The sequence below is a fragment of the Excalfactoria chinensis genome, chromosome 9 (genome assembly GCF_039878825.1).
Source record: "Excalfactoria chinensis isolate bCotChi1 chromosome 9, bCotChi1.hap2, whole genome shotgun sequence".
Taxonomy (NCBI): domain Eukaryota; kingdom Metazoa; phylum Chordata; class Aves; order Galliformes; family Phasianidae; genus Excalfactoria; species Excalfactoria chinensis.
The window spans coordinates 7288603-7312552 of record NC_092833.1 but is presented as its reverse complement, the minus strand read 5'-3'; the positions used below and the strand labels follow the sequence as shown (position 1 = coordinate 7312552).

At 38.7% G+C, this 23950-nt stretch overlaps 1 protein-coding gene across 1 annotated transcript in view; it reads left to right on the top strand.

Moving 5' to 3' along the window:
• The first annotated feature begins 693 nt into the window (after positions 1-693).
• SLC9A9 (solute carrier family 9 member A9) overlaps positions 694-23950 on the top strand; it is a 153831-nt gene continuing 130574 nt past the window's right edge. The window contains exons 1-4 of the mRNA XM_072344119.1: positions 694-1035; positions 4893-5095; positions 9699-9776; positions 10366-10442. Of these exons, the coding sequence (XP_072200220.1) occupies positions 861-1035; positions 4893-5095; positions 9699-9776; positions 10366-10442 (533 nt within the window). The 5' untranslated portion in view covers positions 694-860. The remainder of the gene's footprint in view (positions 1036-4892; positions 5096-9698; positions 9777-10365; positions 10443-23950) is intronic.

Here is a 23950-nt window from a genome sequence, read left to right as displayed (position 1 = left end):
AGCAGTCTTCCATTACCTAAAGGGGGCCTACAGAAAAGCTGTTGAGGGACTTTTTGTAGGGGTATGTAGCAACAAGATGAGGGGAAATAGCTTTAAACTGGAAGAAGGTGGACTTAGACTAAACATTATGAAGAAATTCTTTACTGTGAGGATGGTAAGACACTGGCATGAGCTGCCCAGTGAGGCTAAGGATGCCCCCTCCCAAGAGGCCAGGCTGGATGGGACTGTGAGCAACCTGGTCTAGTGGGTGGTGTCCCTACCAATAGCAGGGGTTAGAACTACATGATCTTAAAGGTCCTTTCCAACCTTAATCATTCCATGATTTTCTTGAAAAAAATGTAGCACCATCTTCTATGTTGCTTACACTTAAAAGTGGGAAAGTAGAAAGATCTCTTATAAACTTCTAAGAAGTAGTGAAGGTTTCTATGTAATTCTTTCAGTTTTTCCAGCTAAAACTATAAAAAAAAAAATAAATATGATTTTTAGGTTTTAGATTGTGTTTCAGAATGAAAATCTATGAATGCAGACTAAATTTTACAACAAATTCTGGGAAATTGGCAGAGCCTGAGCTTTACAGACATTTGTGCATTTTCAGCTGGAGCAAGCACAGTGCAGTGATGCAACCATAACATTAAAAATAAGACAGGACAGCTTTAAGACAGAAACAGGAAGCTGTAACTAGAATCCAGCTGAATTGTGAGCTGGGGCGCTTTACCGTGAGGCTGCAAATCAAGCAGATGTGCTTGCTGTGAATTGCTACAGTGTCTGGACTTTTCTGTACCAAAGGTGATAGCACCTTCCTTCTTCAGTGATTTTTTTCATTCTTTTATACTGTGTGTGTCCTCTGTAAAAGGAATGAAATGGAGAAGTTGAAGAAATATGCATTGCTGAAAGATGAAGATCAGTTTTATCACGAGGGAGCTGTGGAGTTGCTAGTCTTTAACTTTCTGCTCATTCTTACAATATTAACCATTTGGTTGTTTAAAAACCACCGATTCCGCTTTCTGCATGAAACTGGAGGAGCTATGGTTTATGGTGAGTATAAATTCAAGTGCTGGTTTGTCATAGGACTAGTTGCATATTTATAACTGAGCACTTGAGATCAAGTGCTGACAAAGCTCAGAAAACATGCTGAATGAAGTGCCATCAGCCCCTTAAAAGTGCAGTAAAAAGTAAAATAAGAATGTAATATCATCTCTTGTGCAGTAGCTACAGGTTGACTTGTTGAGTGAATACCACGGGCTGTTTAACCTCAAGATGTGCAGGTTATGTTCCTGTGCAGGCAGACTGCCACTGAATGATACTTTATAAGTCAGAGAATTTACTATTTCTAAAAATACAAATGCCCACAGTCAAATAAATGATTTAACTTGCCTGTTTTACACACGTTTTGTATAACATTTGAAGTTTCGGGCTAAGAAGCTTTATGAATCCACCCCTGTTATCTGATGAAGTTCAGATCATTTTGAGACTTCGTTCTTTTTTCCCCCACAGTGCTTTAGAAAAGCAGACTACGAAGAATGCCTGCCCTGAGTAATATCTGAATGGTGTCATTGTACTGTAATTTCAATTTGACTTTCTAGTTCTAATCTTCTTTTATGCCGTTTTGCAATATTGTGTATCAGTTTCATATAGAATCTTCTGCATTGCCCACCAATAAGATTTACTACTTATGTGTATGTGTATTAATTCTCATGTGCATAAGGGTTTATTTGCCATTCTCTCGATGCCATTTCATTTTTCTCATGTGATTTTTTTATTCTGTAGCCATATGACACACATGCAATGTGTGTATAATTGTCAAAATGGAGGAGAAAGATGTAAATCTACAGGTCTGTAGAGAGCTCATCTCAACTCATCTTAATCCCAGACTGACTCATTCTTTGCACGTTAAATATTTCATCAGTGTAATACAAAAACCAATTTTCTTAAAGTTGCATATTCTGAAGAATATTTGTGTCACACCACATGCAAATAATGCAATATTTTCATTGCAATCAGTTTGTAGACTGTGACAGGTGAACTAGTCAACCTGTAAACTAATGTTTTATAATTGCATGAGTGACTTCTATAAAGGCTTTACCTGCTATTGTAGTTTCCCTTGTACAGCTGATGACATTTGCTGAAAGCTGATAAAGGAGGATATACAAATGGGGAAAAACATTAGACAAAGAAGTTGGGACATAAAGTTTTATCTTCTTCCACTTTGCTATCTGCTCTAGCTCCTTTTTGCTGCCTGCCCAGAACACTATCTACACATCATGAAGATAACCTGCTCATGATATTCTTTTGATCAGTAAAGAGAACAGTGCTCCATCAGGACAGAGTTTTTTTGAATTATTAAAACAGTCATGAACTAAAGGAAATGATCCTCATGGTTGCAAATAAGCTATTTAGGCTTGCATTATTTATGGTGACCTTTAAATGTGGAAACATTTTCATTCACAGGATCTAGAAAGCTGATCGTGTCACTTCTATTCTTCAAAATTATGAATATGGATTTGGGTATCTTCAGCATTATGAAACTGAGATCAGGAAAAGAAAGTGGAATTATAGAGTAAGAATTATAGAAAGTAATTATAGAGATGTTAGACGAGCTAACAGCAACTTCAGGAGAAAAATCAGTTCAGGCAATCATCATAGCATCAAGTATTGACAGTCAGGTAAATCCTGCCCTCATTCACAGTACAGCTAAGCCTGAGTGACTTTGCTACAGCCGATCTTCTCCTACACAGTTTGTGTGTCTTTTTTACCAGAATAGTTATCTTTTCTATATGTTTTGTATTATAATACATCTGCCCTGCAGTTTGCTTTACTGTAGTACATTGAGCTGTTTACTAGATATGTGAACGGCAGCACAAGAAGCCAACAGTTTTCCTTCAGGTGACAGAATATTGCCACTTATTTGCAGACTGTGTCCTAGAGTATGATGGATGGGTCTGTATTCCTTATCAAGACAGCATGCCATCAGAGGTATAGCAATGGATGGCACAGGGAAAGTGAAATACAAGGAAGAAAGAACGGAGATACAAACTCAGCAGTTTTTAAATTTGCCACAAAATGCTGAACAGACACAACTTAGACACTAACAACATACTGACAGCACATTCTATTTAAAGTAAATATGTATTTTCCCTCCTGCATAAGCTTCCTAGGTAAGTGCATCCTTAGGCTGAACAGTTTCAACAACAACAACAAACAACTTGAAAATAGTCTATTTAGAAACATTAAAAATTGAAAAGAATTGATTTCTAATCAAATCAATGTTTCTACATTAAGCGTGGCTCTATTTACACCAATAATGTTTCTATATTTACCAAAAAAACAAAAAAGAACACCTTTAGTTGAAGCTTATGCACAGGGTTATTTTCTCCAAACAGTGTTTACCCGTAGACAGAGTATATGTAGCAATTTCAAGGAGTTTGGCTCTTTAAATTACGGACACTCTCAATGTCTCCTGTTTCAGCAGCAAATAGAAAAGTCAGTTACCCACAAAAAACAAAGAACACAGACTTACTATTCTATTGTTCACCACTTTGTTCTCCAGGATCTTGGGGGACAAGTTTCTCTGTGTACTGTAGCTTGTTTTGACAGACCCCAAACAAGAGCCTCAGCTTATTTTCTGGTTTTTGTTCACATTTAATGCATCACAGAATATTCTTGAAGGTTAAAAGAACCTCAAAGCCTCATTGATGCCCTAAAGATATCAACTGTTAGAATGTGCTCTAATATAAATTCTCAAATATGTGTATGCTGTTGATGACTCTCACAATTTCCCTGTACTTCCAATATTGTTTCATTGCTCAGTGTATTATCCAAATCTGAACTCCATCTGAGGATAAGAACTAAAAAAAGAAGGAAATCCAAAGGCTGACTTGAATGCCAGTTGCAGAGAACTGATCAATACTGAGAATTACAACTACTGTTGTCATGTATTTAAAACAATCATTTTCTTTAAATTTATGTATAATCAAGGGTCATCTTGCATGACTATGATCAACAATGTTTGTATTTGTTTCTGTTCCAGAAAATTCTTACAGAGTCGCCCACAGGAGATAATGCCTTATAAGAATACAAAAAAGAACAGTCCCTCTTGACTCCTAGCCTAAATTTGACTCTAAATTTTTAAATATTCTTTTCCCCTCAAGCAATTTTGTGCAATTACTGTAACAGAGAACTCTTCTTATTATCTATAGGCTTGTGTTGTGTCTATTACAGAAACCTGCAGTTCAGAGGTCTCTCTTAGTAAAAAAAAATGTGAAAATAACTGACACCTGACTAGCTGCTTATGATCACCTTGATTATCCACAGTATTCATAGCATTATGAAGTAAAACTTATCTTTCAGATTCCTATCAGCTATTTCCCGCAATTAATCATCTCCAGCAATGTTATCTAGATAAATAACAGTTACTTCTCCTGAAGTAATCATTGAAGGTCCCACTAGTGCCAAGAGAAAGAAAGAAATGCACCTCCATTAAGAGGTGTGTAAAACCACCAAGATCCCAACTAATTTTTTTATGCTCAGTATAACACTTCAGTTATGCATTCATGCCCCTTCTCTCAACATCTGCTGGAAACACAGTATTTAAGCAAGTCAACTGCTATAATGGAATGATTCCAGCAATTGGATTGCAAGAATAGAAGTACAGCTGAGGACATGGCAAACCAACATCAGTATTCTAATGAAACTACCATTTTGAAAGAATATTTTGTGGTCCTGCATGAAGTACTGAGTTAAATGTACATGTGTGAAGGTAGAAACACAGAAAATAACGTTCTAGCTTTAGTAGAGCAAGAGCAGGGAAGTTAATTTTTCCCCAAGTCAGCACCTGTGCAGCATCAAATGCTTAAATCCACCTGAATTTCTTTGCTCTTTTTTTCACCCTCCAGGTCTTGTAATGGGATTAATTATACGATATGCAACAAAAACATCAGATGTTGAAAATGGAACTGTTTATGAATGTGAAAAGCTGAAATCAGGGCCATCCAGTCTACTTATTAATATAACTAATCAGGTCTATGAATACCAATACAAAAGAGAGATCAACCATCACAATGTCAACGGTCACCAGGGCAATGCAATGCTTCAAAAGGTAAATATGATTTTATTTTTGTTCTGCATTGTGCAAGATATTTCCTCTATTTATTTGGAGTCCTTTGCAATGTTGTGGACTTTCCAGTTTTCCAATACATAACAATTAAAATATTCTACTTATTTAGTACATTCTTTCTCTGCCTTTGCAATATTTGCTTCTCCTGTTAGTCTGTTCAAAAACAGGACAGCAACTTAAGGAATTCACGAGCGCAGACTTTCCAAAATCCCTCTAAAACTTTAAACTGAAAATTATCACATACTCACAAGCAGGTCCTAAGCCCTTACAAATGTCTTTTACAATTTTTCAATATATTATTTTGCTTTTTAACAAGTATCATTGTTTGTCTGCTTCTTTTATTTTATGCTTAGAATGCACACTGGGCATCTTAGCAGAGTTTGGATTTAGCCATCTGCTCAAAATCCTTGCCTCGTGTGCCTGCCTGTAGTTGCTGCTAACCTCCTAACAGTGTAAGAGAGAACTAGACTAGACACTGAAAACTGAGAACTGTGGTGGGTGGAAACAGGAAAGTACTGTGGCAGTCACACTAGCCAGATTTTGCTGAGTCTTCATCCTTTTTCCTGCCAGTTGTGAGAGGTTTGTCTCAGTTCAAGTGTTTAGTTTCCAAGGGTTATGTACTCATCTATTACATTTGAACGTTTTCATCAAGCTTGGTATACTGAAGCTGGCTTATGTTGTGGGAAGGGAGGAAGACTAACACAGAAGTTCCTGTTGCCCTTACAGAGCATTGCCCATTCCTGTTTCCATAGTCCTAATTTGCAGGAAGATCCTTAAAAGTCTCCACTGAGAACTGTGGGTTTCTTTAAATCACAGGAGTGGTCCGAGCCTGCTAACACTTTCACTTTAAGAGGGCAAGTGCCCTGTTGAAAAGAAAATAAGTAAAAAAGGAAAGAGGGAGACATTTAACTGTATTTAGGAGACAAAAACAATGTCTGGCAGCCTTCCTGACTGGCAGAAGTACTGACATACAATAACAGAAAACACGGTCACACCATGCTCTGGTTCAACTGCAATTCCTTTAACTTCAGTATATGAGTTTATTAAGTGCATTTATCAGAACTAACAGACTGCCCCCTGTCTTACAAAGAGATACCCTTCAATTAGTTTTGAATTTAATACATTCATTCAAGATTTCTGACGCCTGTGCAAGAAATATTTTAACATGCTCACTGAATTAGTTCCAAAGTCAACACATGAGTTTGCAAGTGAATTCATTTTCTATCATGAAGTAACAGCACATTATGTGCTAGTGAGTTTTTTTTGGTCAGTTTTATACTTCTAAGTAAGCAGGATGGAAAAAAAAAGGCTGAGCTCTCACTTCCTGTTTATCAAATGAAGCTATCTGCTGCAAGAAGACAGAAGTCATTTGCTGGCAGTTCTCACTCTTCTAAATCTAAATCGATCTAGTACATGTAGTCTTGAAATACCACTTTATCTGAACAGAGGAGCCGCAAGCCATTGCTCTAATTGTGTTCTGTCTCTTGTAAAGGTACTGAAGTAGCACAGCTGCTGATGGAACAGTGAGCAGTACACAGGCTCATTAAAATGTTTTCTTCTCCAGCTTGAAGCAGAACTCTGTCTATTGAAAGTTACCTGAAGTGTAGTGACTAAAAATTGTTCTTGGTCACTGTCTGAGCCTGAAATTGAAGGCAAACCTGGACAGTGTACTGACAGCTGCATTCTGGCTGTGGCAGAAAAAAACGACACATTTTTCATGTATATAAAATAGCATTAGGTAAAGAATGCACTTTATGTGAACTCTGGATGGTTTTCCAGTTTTATGACACTTCAGTATTTGCAACAGCATTCAGAAAACAAAGAATGAGATAGAAAACTGAAAACTTTTCAGCCACTCTGTTTTCTATGGTGTTTTGGTCTTTTTCTATTGCTCTTATACTGTATCCACTCACTTAGGGGTAAAGTTGGTTTGCCTAGGTTTTACACTAATTGCCCTTTTTAAGCTAAACACTGATCCCACACTAGATCAGAAAAGAAGGACAGGACGACAGCTCTCTGCAGGTGGAACTAGGTTACTCTCTGTTAGTTTCTTGCTGAAGGACAATCTCAAAGCTTGCTACCAACTGGCAGAAATCAGTTTTCTCTGTATGCAAGTAGAAATGCACCAGGAAAAAGTGAAGAAGCTTTAAGTATTTCTTCTGTGGAGGATAAAATGAGGCTTAATATAATCTAGGCCAAAACCCTTACAAACACAATTTATAACAAAAAAAGATTATGATAAAGTATGAATGCAGGACAATCAGTTTAAATATTTCACCTTGTAGCTGTTGATAGATGATATGCAGAGTTCCCACCTAACTGAAAGAGGAAATAATGAACCAGCTCTTTGGCTCATATGTAATAATACAGCTTCTCTGAAATTAAAGAATTAATGTATTTTAAACTAGCTGAAATTTAAGCCTTGAGAACTTTGCAAAGAAAAAGCAGCTACAGTGAAATGAGAAGAAAGCTTCTTTGGCTACTGATCTGCAAATGGAGAATGTTCTTATTGTTATTAGTAACAATCATGATTGTTACTTAGGTAACGTTCACCCAACAGGCTGTGCAAACATGAGTTTTCTCTGAAGTTTTCTGGACTTTTGCCCGTCTTATGAAGCATTCTTGCTTTCTGAAGTATCAAAAGTAAATTTTACAGTATTCTTTTTATCAATTAAAGATTTTGCCAGTGTCACAAGATAAAATAAGCAGAGTCAACTCAGAAAATAGCCATTGACATCTGGTGTCAAATCCGTTGTCCAGCTATTGTAAACAAATTGGACCTCAGTCTATTTGCAGCACAGAAGCAAACAGTGTTAATAAGGGGGAAAAAAAACCAAATACAGCCTGCTGTGTGTTCACCGACATTTAGCCATTAGCCTGTGTACAACATTTGGCTAAGGGATTCTATCACTGCCAATGCTTTTTTTCAGAGACACAGAACAGTGCTTCCAAGAGCTAAGGAGCTTTTCTTTTTCTATTTGGTCACAGAGAAGATATACTGACCCAGTGTCCTTCTGACCATCTTTACTGTAGCTCTAAATAAAATTTATTACACTATTATGAAAATCCAGCTGCTAGCAAATGGCTGTGAAGTTTCCAATGATTGAATGATCTGAAGTAGACAGGAGTTCTAATTTATGAGTGCATCTGATTCAATAAATCTCTGTGTGAGGTGATGAGGCTTCAGAGTCTCCATAAATTACATAGCAAGTTCCACAATTAGTTCCAACTCACCAAATCGCAAAAATAAAACCTTGGAATACAATTACTTCAAAGCCATTTGGGGACTTGTTTTGTAGGTAACTGCACATATTTGAACTGATACTGCCAGAGGAATTTAAGTAACTTTAGTAGAAAACAATAACCTCACTCTGGAATTTTGATGGATGCTATTCTGTATATGGTTTTAGAGAGCAAGCATCATCACCAACTTGGTATCTCTCATTAAAGTAAGACTTATATAACACCTTTAAAGAGTAGGAAATCCCCTCCTTATTCTTATCATGATATAGTACGATATCTTAGGGAAACAAAAGCTACAGAAATTTGCAGAAACACTTTGTGTTTGGACGCTGAGCCCACATGTTTTGATGAGAACAACTCTGCTTCTTCACATAAAAATACTGAGACTGAGCTGGAGATTGAGTCATTGTTTCACTCCTAGGTGTAAGTCTTCTGTAATGTTATATCTTTTAAATTGAAATCTTCCTCTCCTAAAAATCTTTTAACAGAGCTCAGTGTACGGTTTGGCTACACATCCAAAAGACAAGATTGCTTGGGTGAAGTTTGATCCCCTGTTCTCTGTACAAAACTTCATTTCTTGGCTTCTTGGCTGTGGTTGAATTGGTCTAGGAAGCTCAGAAAACTGGGCCTCTTCAGAAGATTACCTGTGTCTCCCAACTGCTTTCCTTTGTGTTTTCTCTCTCTTTATTTCATGTGCCAAGGTGAATTGAGGTTATGAAAGATACAATCAAGTGAGCTCAGGAGAGCTCAGAGATAACTGGTCAGCATCACAAACAGTACTTCTGAACTATTCCTGCAGTGAATTTCCCATACAACAGCTTCAGCTTTACACTAAGGAGGTAGTACAAGAAATTCTTACTTCTTACAAAGCAAATGAGACAGAGGTTGTCTTGTCCCTCACACATAAAGAGATCCAGATGCATCTCAAGCAGACTGCACTCAAAGAGGACCTAAGAATGGGGTTGTCACTACACAGCAATCTGAGCATAAGAAACTCTGCAATGGAGTATGAAGTGTTGCCTGCTTCTGTGCCAGGCAGTGGGACAGAGCAAGAATCACAAAGAGATCACTGCCATACCTTCACCTAACTGAGCTTGTTGAGGTTAAAAGGAACCCCCTTTGCCTGCAAAACAGATGAAAGATGTGTAGGCAACAGGACAGAGCTAATGGCACAGTGGAAATGATGCTAGAGAAGCAATCAGCAGATTCCCACAATTTCCTTCTTTAAACATTCAAATAGTATTTTACATATATGAGCAGTAAGGAACTACACATTAATATGTAAAACAGAACCCAGAATAGCATTCTGGCTTCTTACCCTCTCTTTTGTCCTTTTTGGCAGATGACTTTTGATCCTTCCATCTTCTTCAATATTTTGCTGCCACCTATTATATTTCATGCTGGATACAGTTTAAAGAAGGTAAGTGCCTCTGTCTTAAATTATGGAAATGGCTTAGTGTGACTGCTACCTTTTAGACCCAGCAGACCAGTAACAGAGAAAAGTCAGATAACAATTAAATTGCATGGTAAGAACTCGACAGGAATGGTAAAAAAAAAATACAGCCTGCTCCCTGTCACTGTGCAAAGATATGACTGTGCAGTTTGTAACTCACAGATGTTGCTATATTCAGAAGAGGCCACTTTGAATCTGGTAACACTTCAAATAACACTACAAGTAGGCAGCAGCCTGTCTATTTTTCATACACTGCATGATCAAAACTTCATTTACTCGATGGATAAGGTCATGATACAGTTTATATCAGACACTTTTACTGTGAACCTAAAGCATTCGGCCAGACACATAAAAGAGAGAATTGCAAAGGCACTGAAAGAGACAAAAAAAAAAAAAAAAAAAAAAAATCATCTATAGCCCAGACTGTTTCATTTTATACCTACGGGTTGTAGCAAGAAAGATAAGAATGGCACTTCTAGATGCAACTCAGTTTTAATGTTGTTTTGCTGACTGTATTTCTTCTGTTTTCTTTTCCCCAAAAAACTTTCCTCCCCAGAGACATTTCTTTCGTAACTTAGGATCAATTTTAACATATGCATTTTTGGGAACTGCCATCTCCTGCATTGTCATAGGGTAAGTGAGCGCCTCCTGCTACATTGCTGAAGTCATAATTAGTGATCTGATTTTATTTTTTAATCAAAACCTAAACTGTAAAGATAATTGCTCACCCTGATCAATAGAAGTCACAACGTGTGTAATAGATAAAGTGATTTCATGTCAGGCAAGACTGCTGGATGGTAAGAACTGTCTGAGGCACTCGGGTAGCTGTGTCCTGCACTTCTAACCTATGATTGATAGAAGCACAGCCTACTTTCTACAACCTTGTAACCTTAACCACCTCTCATGAGTAAAGGAACCATTCTCTCATTTGAAATGTCACGCTTCTAACCAGAATTCATTCCATACGAGAACAAGTCTCTAATAGAAAATGAAGGACTTCAAAGCTCAAAAGGGGATGGACAGAAACACAGTGTATAACGTAAAATTACTGGAGTCACCTCTAAGGCTAAGTGAAGCCTTTTAAATGAAGGTCATGCTAAAGTCTTATTATCACATCATGTGTGAATTGGAGATGACTAAATAGTTTCTGCAGAAAAAGAGGAAGATAGAAGAACAGAGGGGCAAAAAAAATCCTCTTTCATTTCCATCCTTCTTAAGTAAAACGTTTCTAATTTTGTTGCAAAATTTGCTTGATTTACTAGTCACTGTGGAGAGATATTTAATGCTAAAATACTTGGCCAGTTTTTATAGTTCACAGTTTTTCTTTTCTCCTTTGTATTTTTCATTTCTTTTAAATGTTGAGTCTTAAATGATTTTGAAAAATCAAACCCACGCATACAGCTATATATAAACATATGAGAGGGATGGAAAGAGATACCAGGAATTAACAAATACCACTCCAAATATGTTTGAGGACAAAAAAAGACATGAGATTGGCTTTTCCACTGCAGCTTTGTTAAGTGGACACTTCACATTCAGATGCTTGTGGTATCGAGATTCAATTGACATCTGAAAAGGTTTCTTCCTTATTTAACTGTACACTTTGGCCCCTCTTGGGTGGACTGAATAAGTTCCTAAAAGCAACAGTAGCAAGAAATGCTAAATTTTATATTGTTTAAATTGACAAAATGCATCCTGATATAACTACCCGAGGATTTTTGTTCTTCCATCAGCACCAGTCCAAACTGCTCCCAGCAGTGAAAGTACTTTAGAGATTACAAAAGAGAATCCTCTCATTGGCTTACTGTTTAAACAGTCTATTTACAATTAATCATTTTCGATAGAAAATAGTTTTTCAAAATAAGCAAACAAGGAAAAGTCTGACTCCTCATTGTGCATATTCATTTTTTCCTGTAAACTTGCAACTTCTTTCTCAACAATAAGTAGCTTCCTCTGGCTTCATAACATTATGAGACAGAACTGTTGATATTGATATATTGACACATTGACATACTCTCAGTACACACAGGTTCATTTCTCATTATGTGTTTAGCAACACACAGCTGAGGTGTTCAGCATGTTTCCTGTGCACTGCAGGAGTAGGGATTTGACTTCTTTTTGTGCTTACAATTTCCAGAGATATCTGGGTAGTTTGACAAACATACGGACATTTAATTGGGTTATGGGCATGTTCTGTATTGCTTTCTGACTGAAGCTTTTTGGAATACACTAATGGAGTCAGCTGATGTGAAACAGTATTGAGCTTAAAAATCTGATTACTCTTTCACATCTGGGGGCTGTGGAAAGACTTTGCAGCTTGGAAACCACTCTGTGCTTCAGCAGAGCAAAACCAAAGAATCATACAGTGCTGAACAGTAGGCTAAAGCCAAAAAAATGTTTGGCTCATATCTACCGTACTGTGAGATTCTTCTGGATTTTAGAAACTATTTCTGCAAGGAAAAATGGGGCCCCATTAAGGGCAGCAGAAAATATCTCTCTGTTACAGATCACTCCATAAACCAAGCAAATACCTTTAAAAAAGATTATCTGCAGTTACACCACATAAGCTCTTACCTTCCCAGTGGATCATTTCTGTATTAGTTCAGAATTACTTCATGTACAAGTAGTGTTTTTTACCTAATTTAAAGATTGTTTTCTACCACACAGTCCTACCAAATAATACAGGTGTGATTTTCCTTCATGCATCACCTGTAAATAGCAAATGCTTAGGCTCCTCGCAGGCAAGAATAAAAGCTTTGAGGTGCAAACAGAGGTGAGAGCAATGTTAAACTATCCTGGTGCTGTACAGATTAACTGACAGAGAAAGGAAAATCATATATAGGCAATTTGCCCCCTCCAGTGATAAAATATTTTGAATATATTTCAGATGTCTGTCTTTAATAATTCCCATTAATATTTTGAAGCCTATGGCTGGAAATAATGAAAAAACTAATAACCAGACATTAATTTCAATATAGTAATGTATATATACATTTTGTGTATGTGTGTGAAAATATAGTGCTTGTGTTGGTAATGCTTTTCCTTTTTTCTTTCTTTTTTTAATTTTTTTTTTCTTTTTTGCTATTTTCATGTCCCATTTAGAATTAACGCAGGCATTTTCTTTCAGTCACGAGGCAGTACTGTACCATTTTTCAATGACATGAGTAAATTCTACAGGCATTATTTAGACTAAAAATCATACTGTGCCTCTCCAGAGCTCTCCAGAGAAGGCAAAGTAACACTTAGGCCCAGCAGGAAAAGATCTGTTGTGTTTACTTGTGAGTGTGCAGCTCACTGCCCCAGTGTGGGGGCAGCTTTGATTCTTTTGTCAGTGTGTGTCTAAAATAATTCCGCATGTGGAGTTGCAAGCTGTAATTCACAATTGAAGCTGCAAGAAGTAGTCCCTGCTCATCACTCTTTAAACAAGATGTTGAACAAATGCCAAACAGGTTGGTAAAGTATCAGTTTAGAGTAGTTTGAAAGTATACACTCACTACGATGGCTTGAGTGACAGAATTTTGCAAAGGGAATCAAAAAGGGAAGAGACTTACTTTTAGATGTAACTCTGAGTTCTAGCATTTCTAAAGCTATAATGTAATTAAAAACCACTCTGATTCAAATGACTTGTCAACTTGTGGACAACAAGCTGAGTTAAACCAAGATACTGATCTAAGGTAGCACTTCTCAGGTCACTAACATCCACTCAGAGATGAATGCTTCCAAGAGTATCCTAAAACATTCAAGTACATGTTGCTGTGAGTTCAGTCTTAGTATTTCTGGCCATTCTGTGATAAGCATCTGATGTTGTTTACTGCAGCAGAGTTGATCACGCAGAAAACACAGTTCTTATAAACAGATGTGGCGAACAGCAGGGTGCAATTATTTCTGTCTTACAGAAGAACCACTTAGCATACTAAAGATATTAAAAACCTCACTTTAAAGGGAAATGTATGTGGCTGGGGAAGCTAGAAAGAAAAATGTAAGCCATGCACTCTTTTGGAAAAAGAGCAAATGGCATTTGTTGCCAAATAGGAAAACAATTTGAGTCTAGATTTTTCCTCAAAAGAAACCTCTGTCTAGAGGCAAGATCTTATTTGTTTCTTGGCTTCTATTGCTGTTGTTTTATAAAGTTCCTTCCCAGATGCACTTGAAGTTTCTACTGAAGAAATTAATACTTTTGCATAGATCTCCTCATGTCTTCTTCCCTGATCTTCACAGATCATTAAAGAACTAACACCCAGTGTTGTCTCTAAATACCACCATTCCCCATTTCTCTAGCTGTAGACCACCCATACACCTCTTCAACCCAGCTTATTGGCTCCAACAGCATTTGGAATAGCAGATGGCTCAGAAGCAGATTTCTAATTCAGCCTACATTATGCATTGCTGCAGGCCACACAAAACTCCATGGCTTTACTAAGTTGTAGGACATGGCTTGCAGCAACTACACTGCTTTCTTCTGAAACAACACAAGCAATGACATGACCTCCGTTACATACGTGTTCTGTCTCTAGCCTACCTCAGGCAGCCATTTTGTACTTTGATCTTTCCTGTCTTGTTTTTCTCTACATTCAGTTGTCTTAGCCCCCCTCTTCCCATATCCAACAATTAGCTTCCCAGACAGCATTTCTTTTTTCTCTCTTTCATTAGAAATACAAATACTACAATAATAAAGTTACATTGTATGGCAAAAGAAGGCAATGACAACACCTTCTAACATGATGCAAGCACTATAGAATAATACCAGGTAACAAAGAAAGAAAAGTAACTCACCCCTTTCCAGAGCCAGCTCAAGAGAACTACGATCTCCATCCAGAGAAATACTGCTCTCTTAGCTGCTAACCCTTAAATGAGGGTGAGGAGGGTTGGATCCTGGCTCCACCCTTTCCAGTCATTCAGGTGCATTTGCTTGCACCTGAGCTCCCTGGGTTAGCCACATCTTCTCACCTGCTGCTTAACCATTGGTTCAGGCTGTGACCTGGTAATTCCTGACAATCCCTCTGCATTTGTTGAAGAGAAATGGTTAGAATTATTGTACTTCCTGCTGCAGCAAGGACTTTGTGCATGTAGGTGGCTCTTGAAATGCTAATTAGTTTCTGCTCGTAGGCAGCTCCATACCCTATGCAGAAAAATCATGCACTTCTTAAATATCCTGACTTGGCCCCTGCTTGCTCATTGCACCACCACCTCTTCCAACCTAACGAGCCCTTCTGTGAAGGTTAGCAGGAGCCAAAACAGATGTGTCACAATAGCACAAGAATGTTCGGTCCTCTTGCAAACCATATTATCTTGCTTATGCAGTTGATCTCCATTGATCATCAGGATGTGGGTACAGCTGACTGCAGTTTTTCTCCCTTCAAACAACATTCTGACTGAAGTTGTTCTTCAACACTCTTTTATCACAGAATAATTTAGGGTGGAACTGACCTCTGGACATCTCTGATCCAACCCCTTATGGGGGAAACCTAAAGAAAAAGGAAAACTTGAAGGTTAGAACAAGATGCTCTGAGCCTCCTCCGATCACATTTTAAATACCTCCCAGTATCCACCTCTGAGGAATGCCATTAGTAACCCAGTTCCAAGCCAGCATTCGTTACTTTGTGAGCCCAGCAGTTGAGTGGGTTTTCCACCCACCATGCCCTTCCATGACAAGTGACTTGATTCAACCAGCTTTCAGTAATCTTATTAATGCTATTTTATCTGGTACATGCAGAAGCCCACAGTTAGCCCTGTACCTTACTTATTATGTAGAATCCAGAAAACATAACATTATTACCTGTTACCACAGTACTATGTAGCCTCTCCCACTGGAATATTGTAAAATACCTTTCGAGAACAGATTGATTTCCATGAAGCAGGATACTTGATGCTCTTTAGATGTGGAAAGCACCTGTTGGTTAAGGGATGGGACTGAGTGGCAGAGCTGCCACATAACTCTGAAGGGCAATGCCCTGCTCCAGCCAGTGGCAGCCATGTGACTGATGCACAGCTGTGGGTATCTGGAATGCCCTTCTCTGCCATCCCCACACAGGTGACTCAGATCAACATGTGTAGTGGAAGAGAGAACAGCTGCAGTGAGGCCAGCATCAAAGTGCACTGCGACAGCCAGAGGGCTTACAAATGTAGCTGGGTTACTGTAGAACCTAATTTCCTGTCCAAATCCTAATCCCATTTTGGCACTTTTCCCAACCAGCCCTCCAGTATAGCCAGAATGCATTTGTTTGATCCTGAGTCAGCCATTCGGTGCAAGAGCCTTACTCATGGTTTCCATAATACCCTGACTGATCCCAGCTTGCTGCCGAATTTGGTCACGTGTGTGACAGACAGCATGTTCAGTTGAACCTTCTGCACTCTTTTCCTTATTAAAGAAACAGGCCAACAGCATTTACTTTCAAACGGCATCAAAGAGAAGAAAACAAAAACAAACACACACACACAACTACCGTCAGAATTATAGTGAGAGAAAACGAGAGAAACAGCAGATGGAAGTATTTCACGTTAGCATTCAGCTCTGCAGCGAGAACAATGTCACGCAAGGCAAGCTCTCTAGTACCGGACTGCTGCAGCCTGGCATGGCGTGCTGCGGGCAGCAGGGGGCGGCCGCGATCCGCCTGCGCCCCGGACCGGACCGAAAGCCGACCTCAAACCGCCGCTCCCCCGCAGCCCGTTTTAACGCTATCACTGTGGGCAGCTGTCAACACTGTGGGCCTGATGTGCTGGATCCACACTCAGGAAGAGCCAGTAGCAGCTCGTGGTGGGTCAGGTCAGCTCCCTCAGCCTGCATGGGCTGGGCCACTCACTTCTCTTCCTCCAGCTTGGAGTGCTGCTTGTGAGGGAAGGCTAAGAATCATCAAACACGTGTCAGCCTTGACGTGGTGCTTCAAACATTGATCCAAGGACTCCAAATAATACCGTAAATTAAATAATTCTGATGAACGGATTTTAGTAAACTGGGGAGTTTCTCAGCTAAAATTATTGGCTGTGACAACTAACGTCAAAATGTGAGCAGCCTGCTTTTCAGATTACTTTGCTTAGTTTTCAAAGTACTTCAAAGTAGAGACAAGGATGATGAAACAACAATCTGAGCACATCACCAACAAAATTGCATTAGCTACAGTAACACTGGCAAGCTTGGAAGTGACTCAGAGGCCTGAACTAGTTGTCCCTTTGCACTTCTAGTAACAGAAATAGGCTGCAAAACCTGATACAGTTCCAACCTTTCACTGGTAAATTGCAGCTTCATTAGTACTCTTGGCGAGGTGCTGGGGATTTTACATTACTGATCCTCTTGTTCGCCCCTCAAGTGTGTTACTGAAGCACTCTTTCGGGAGCAGTCTGTGGAAGTGAATGTTGTAAATATATTTCCTTTATAGGCAAACAGATGCTCCCTGTCTTTGGGGCTGTCAAACTGGCACGCTCACAAATGAACAACTCAAAGATAAATGGGAAGAGAAGGTAGAGCTTAACCCTGCCAAATATTATCTAATTATAATTGTAAGCACGTGCATTTTGTCATTGTTTTCTCAGTGCATCGAAACACAAGAAGTTACTTCTACCTGCCCCACGTGAACTTTATCAACTTGTTTTTTCAGTAATGTGGATTCTTATTTATCTTATTATATTCTATATATAATATATATATATTATATTCTTATTTATTGTCATATTTATATATGACATACAACAAGGATGCTGTAAATATTTTTTGTTTTAATGAAAGAATAATCTATTAATGACATCTTAAGATGATATGTAATCCATAATCATAAATACATAGAACGGTGCTTACCCGAGACTTTGTTCCTTCTTGTTCCCTTGTGAAGGACAAACATTCCCACCAGCCTTCTCAAGTAATGTCCCCCTTGGTTAAAGAGCCTTAGTGAGAGCTTCTCTGCTGAGGAGAAAAATATGCACACCATGAGGTAGGCTTGGCATGGCTGATAAACAAGGAGCTTCTAACTATACTGTTCAAAACCTTTTCTGCTCTGTATTCTTCCTCTCATTATTAGGCCCCAGCCCTGGGTGGCTTCAGCTTTAGAAGAACTAATTATTCAAACTCTGCCTATGTCTCTTTTCAACAGCAGCTTCTAGATACTGACCCCATTGTGCTGCAAGGATGAAAAACAGCTGGGCCAGAGGGCTGAAAGCAAAGTTACACTTTTCAGAGTTGTGCCACACCTTGTGCTATCGAACCTGGTTTTACTGACAAACCTCTTTATCTTGGAGCTATGCTATGGGATATTTTTATTATTCAGAAACCTCAGATTCTATTCATTTGGTGATGCCTCATTGTGAAGAGCTGGAAGATGTGATCCAAATGTAAACTAAAAGCTGCACAATCCAAAGAAAACAAACTATGTCATTTAATGAAGATCTTGTTTGAGGACTTAGTTTTTATTTTTTGCTGCTTTTTTTATTAACATGGAAACACTGCCATGTTATTCAGCCAACATCCCTGCAGGAATGCTGTCTTATTCTTTTTTTTTTCTGTAGCAGTAATATATAAGCCCGTGTCTTGAGGAAAGTTTTAACAGTGTGGTGCCAAGATGCCATGTGGATATATTTGTGCCTTCATACCTCCTTTTCTGCAGGGGTTTCTGCCTTTAAAGTGTGTCAGAGTTTCTATCCCCTCTTTTTCTTCCTTCTTTGATCTCTTTGATCGTTATATGTTTATGACAATTTTAATTTTCTCTTGACAGTTGATATAAAAAGCCTCCTGTATGATTTTCAGTCGATAAAATTGCCTTTAGGATGCCTTTCTCTTTTTTTAGTATTGGTCGTTGTCACTCGAACAAATGCTGGGCAGGCCGATGATTTTTCAAGTGTAGCAAGAAAGACTATGAGGAGGGTGCCTGGAGGCAGACTTTACCACTTAGAAGCATGTAGTCACACACCATGGTGTTAGTTTGCTTCGGGTAGGGAGTGGAGTGAAAGCTGAACATCAAAGTGCAGAGGAAATGTAAAATCCTTAGTGCCATGATTTCTCCTTTCATCTGTGCTTTTCCTTCTGGTAAGGTGTTGCAGACAGCTCGGCTTTCTATGCCACCAAATAGATTCAAGCTTCAGTGAATATAAATGAAGCTTCTGGGTATGTTTGGTTTTTTTTTTTTTTTTTTTTTTTCCCCTTTCTTTTTTTTTTTTTATCCTTTGGAAGTTCTAACACTCAGTAACATTACTTTGAGTTTGAAAATATTGTCAGTCAGCAGAAGCGGGTACAAATTCTAGCACAACAAGGCTATCCTTTAGGCTGGAGCTGCAAGAAGTTGAGGAAGAGTGGGAAAAGCTGGGAAAAAATCCATCCGTAGGGATTCCTTAGGCTGAGTCAAAGCCACGTGCTGTATGACAGCAACAGAGTGGCTTGTGGGCCAGAGACTTCCATGCAGAACCCTGCCCATCCTTTTGAGGCTATGTCCCATCCCAAATGCAGTCAGCGGATAAGTTTCCAAAGAAGAGGCAATCAAAATGTACTGAAGTTATACTTACAGCTCTCTTTCTGGATTTGTACTGGGAGCTGGGAACATCCCAGAGCCAAGCTCATGTTTTCTGAAGCAGAAGGGCACTGCAAGTATGCCCACTGCTTTAGTTCCAAGCCCAGAAAACATCGTTTGCTTTGAACAAGGTTTCGACTGGACAAAATGCTTGGATAGGATTTGGACAGCAGGGGGTGGCAAAGTGCAGTTCATACACAGAGTCTGGAAAGTGGTCAGAGCTGCTGATCCCACCCTGGATGCGGCCTCACGCGGCTTCGTGAGGCTGGGTGGGTATTTAACATTCATTTCCAGTCTTGAGGCTTCTTCATCTATCAGACAGGATCAAGATTTATTCTCCGATCTCTTATCATTAGTGCTTAACTGCAGACAGCTCTGCTGCACTCTTCTGTCTTGTCTTCCATATTCAACTCGGTTTTTACTGTACATTCATTTAATGGAAAAAAAAAACATTATCATCATTATTTCCAAGTGCAATACAAACTTCTGTTAACTTCAGTAGGTGTCTGACAAGTGCAAGTAGTTCTGTAAAGTCTCTAAACCTTTCAGTGTTTCAAAACATGGACCAGTGGTTTTACTACAGGAGAAATCATCATGAAAAGGAAGAATGAGAGCAGTGTGCCTGTGCAGAAAGCACTGAAGTGTAATTAAAAATAAAAATAATTGAAACAACAACAACAAAACCAATATTTAAGTTAGCATAAAAAGGATTCCAGACTGAAGGAGGTAGAGATCTCAAGGGCACCTTATAAAGTTCTGTCTATAAATTCCAAAATTACTTGTTAACTTAATTACGTGGCACTATGTCAACAAGCAACCTAGAACAGCTCATGTTTCTTTATTTCTGAAGTGCTTCTCACTTTTGTGAATGGTTTCAAAAGACCTGCGTGTCTGTAGAGGTCCTGCCTGCTTTAGGAAAGAGTTCTTTATTGTGATACAAGCAGTATTTTACACATTGCTGTTCAGCCTGTGGTACACTCAACTACTGGCAACGGTTCTGAGTAATCTATTGTCCATATGAGATTGACAAAACAAAAGAAAAAAATAAGGGATTTCTGCAACTTACAGTTTAGAATGAAGTCTAATCAGATGCTCCGTAAAACGGTCCTAGTGCATAAAAAACGTTTGACTACAGCTGCTGTATAACAATATCAAGAACAAAAGTTGCCATAGTTTTTAGTAGGCAATGCTCAGTGATGTAATATCAGTGTCCTCCCAAGAAGGGAATGTTCAGTCTGGCTCATTTAGAACTGTAATCTTTTTCTCTCTGATCTCTAAAGTCATAAAATGAACATGGAGGCAGAGAAATTAGAGCAAGAAAAGAGCTATTAGACCATATATTATAGCTCATTATTCCCTCCCTAAAAGGCTACACTGCCGTATATTCATGGGTGCTTTGTCCAGTATACATAAAAACCTGGGACCATGGAAATAATGAAAGAAGTATGCAGAAATGTCAGTTCTTTACTCTTCTCTTTGATCCATCTATAGGATGAAGCAAAGCTGTAATTGCTGCCATTATGGGGAACAAATCTATTTGCATTTCTACAGCTCTGCAGCTCTAGCTGTGAATGTCTAATCAGTCCTATTGCTTGAAAAATATTTTCCAGCCTGTCGTCAAGTCTGTGTCTGATTGTAGCACGTTACCACATGGATGCTTTACTCCACCCATGTCCTGGCCCACATCAGTGGCTGTGGCGTGAATTTTTGGAGCCAATGCTGATGTGTATGAAATAATGTATTTCATACAGCAGTGATAGTGCTTCAGTAACTACTCCTTCTACCTTTAATAGAATACCGTTTAACATAGCCTTCAGGGTTATTTGTGCTTCTAGAAGAGCTGTAAAGCTGCTTGATGTCCTGAATATGCATGTATACAAATCCCTCGGCACACTTTTGCAGGAATAGTGGCATTTGCCCCAGTGTCCTTATCAGCCTATGCCATAATAATTACATTGCATGTTTCTCACCCAGCCTTCTCCTGCAGTTTCGATGGCAGGCTTTGTTTCTCATTCCCTGTTCTACACGGTACTATAGGAATGGTGAGCACTATGCAACGTCTGCATCATTCTGATGCAAATGCAGCAGCACAATGTGAGTGACCAGCATTTATAAATCTAACCTGAATCTGAGTAAGTTGCACCTCTTCTCTTACTTGGTAGCTTTCTGCTTTCTTCACAAACCTGGAAACTTAACGTCAGTTTAAGTTTAGCATACAGTTTTTGTATCTGATATCCTTTTTCTTGTCATCCAGAACATAAGTGCTTTAACTTGGCTAAAGGTTAAAAGTAACTGTGGGAAAAGGGGGTGGCCAGAGCTGGACAGAATTGACACAGTGTCAAACTGCTCATGTGAGCAGTGGGCACTGTAGAGGCGAGGACAGATCATTCACTATACCTAAGTCACAGCTCTGCTTGCTCCTTTATAGCCCTCAGTCCAACTGCAGCCCTAATATGCCAAGTAAAGAGAAAATGTCATGCAGTCTGTCAGTGACAGGCATCCTGGGGAAAAAAAATAGTGTAATTTCCAGTGAAGTAAGCAGCTTGCACTGACAGGGGAAGTAGAGTTCATTTTCCTCTGTTTCACTCTACATTAATTTATTTTTTGTAATTGCTGTGTCTTGTGAAGAATTGTATCACAGATTTGGTTTGCTGATACGCAAATGTTCGTGATTCATCTGATGGAGCTGTTCTTACCTAGAAGAGAAAGGGAGATTCTCTGAGCTCTCTAATTACTCAAAGATCAGTAAAATATTTAAAACATCACATTGAGAGAGGTGTCTGGAACATACAATCATGCCTACTGAATAGCAGTATAGGTTCCCTGTTATTCATTAAGTTACTCTTCATTTACACCCTATGGACAGAAATCCGGGCATTGGCTTCTAGTGACATTCAATCTGAGCAAGTGAAAAGGGGATACACAGCTGATTTTTAGTGTTATTTTCAGTTAATCCCACATGCTTGCCATATTCATCTCACTAATCTCATTTAGCTTGGTATTCCATGTGGGTTAGGAAAAAATTCTTTGTCTGCTGGTGCGATAGTTTTACATACACACCTAAGGTACTACCTTCCAGTGTGATCCATTGCAACCGTGTTAGAGCTGTCCCAAAGTTAAAATACTTTATACAAATATCTCCAAAGTTTCTCATCAGACCCATTTATTCTTCATATATTTACAAAGTACATTTTCTATGTGAAAGCAGCCAATACCTCACAACTGCATTTCCATTTAATCAATTTGATTATCATTCATTTGGCTCACCCAGGAAACATTTAAAGCAATTTTCTACTTAACTATTTCTACTAAAAGCTACAGGAGTTGCTTTAGATTTTAAAGACTGTTGAATCTCATCCCATAGAATGGTGAATTTTATTTGTTAGTTAAACAAGATGCTTAATTATTATGAAGACCCTACAGTGGAAGTAGTGCATCCCTCTTGGGACACATCCAGTCAGTTTGTCCTAACGATATTACTTCTACAAACTGCTCAGATATTCTGTTGGAAAACTCCTTTATAGAGCTGACTGTTGTGCCTGTTTAAGTCTTCTTAATCAGATTTCAGTGCTAGTAAAATAAAGCACAATTATTTACAAGTTTATTCTGCCTTCAGGGGAAAGAAAATGAGAAACCGGAGAGGGAGTGAAGTAGATTTATTGTAAAGGCTCATTCACATATCCTACGGGATCTTATAGGTTTATATCCTACAAAACAAAATGAATAGGCAATAATTTCTACCCACTGACATTTACCAGCAATAACTAACCACATTTCCTGCCAGTCTCTAAGTTGTGGCTGGACAAATCCAGCATCTGCAAAGTATTGAGTTTCACTAGAAATAATCAGCATCTACTTGTGAATGCACAAATGAGATCTTCCATGGGAAGCTTAGTGTTGTGGTTTAACTGGGCAAGCAGATGAATGCCACATAGCCTTTAGCTCATTCCTCCCCTCCCAGTAGCACAGGGACAGAACCAGAAAACTAAAGAAAGAAATAAAAATTAACTGTCATAAATTGACTCCCTGTGGCTACCTGAGGAATAGGAACTGGAATGGGCTGTGAACCTGGAAGAAGTCTTTATGGCTTTCTTGTTACTCAGTATTGACTCTTCCCTGTTTCTGTGCTCCTCAGATACAGTAGCTCACTGAGGCACAGATTCATAACTGCAGATTCAGACTCTTTACAGAACACTGATCCTGGTCAAATTTATTTTTTTTTTTTTTTACACTTCAAAAGCCTCAAACCTATTAAGTATGAGCTTTTTAAAAAATACAGCATCACAGCAGTAGGCATCTTTGGGACTCTGTGACTATGTTCTAATGCATTAAAACAGCATTTCTATCCAATGCACCAATTAAGAATAGCAGTGAAAGGAGAGAACTTACTTACAACAAGTTGCAGCATTCTGAAACTCATTGCCTGCTGACTCATTCTGAATTATTTCAGGACAAACATATTCACCCTGAAAAGTTATTTACTAGCCTGTAAGTTTCTTATTCCTGAATATTTTTCACTCTGATTTCATGTCACATTAGACATATCTGTTGATCTATTGCTTAAAGTTTTTTTCTTTGAATAAACACAGTTCGCACTTTGTAAGTGAACATCATTGCACATCATATTCCAGATGCTAGAACCTAGGCTGCACA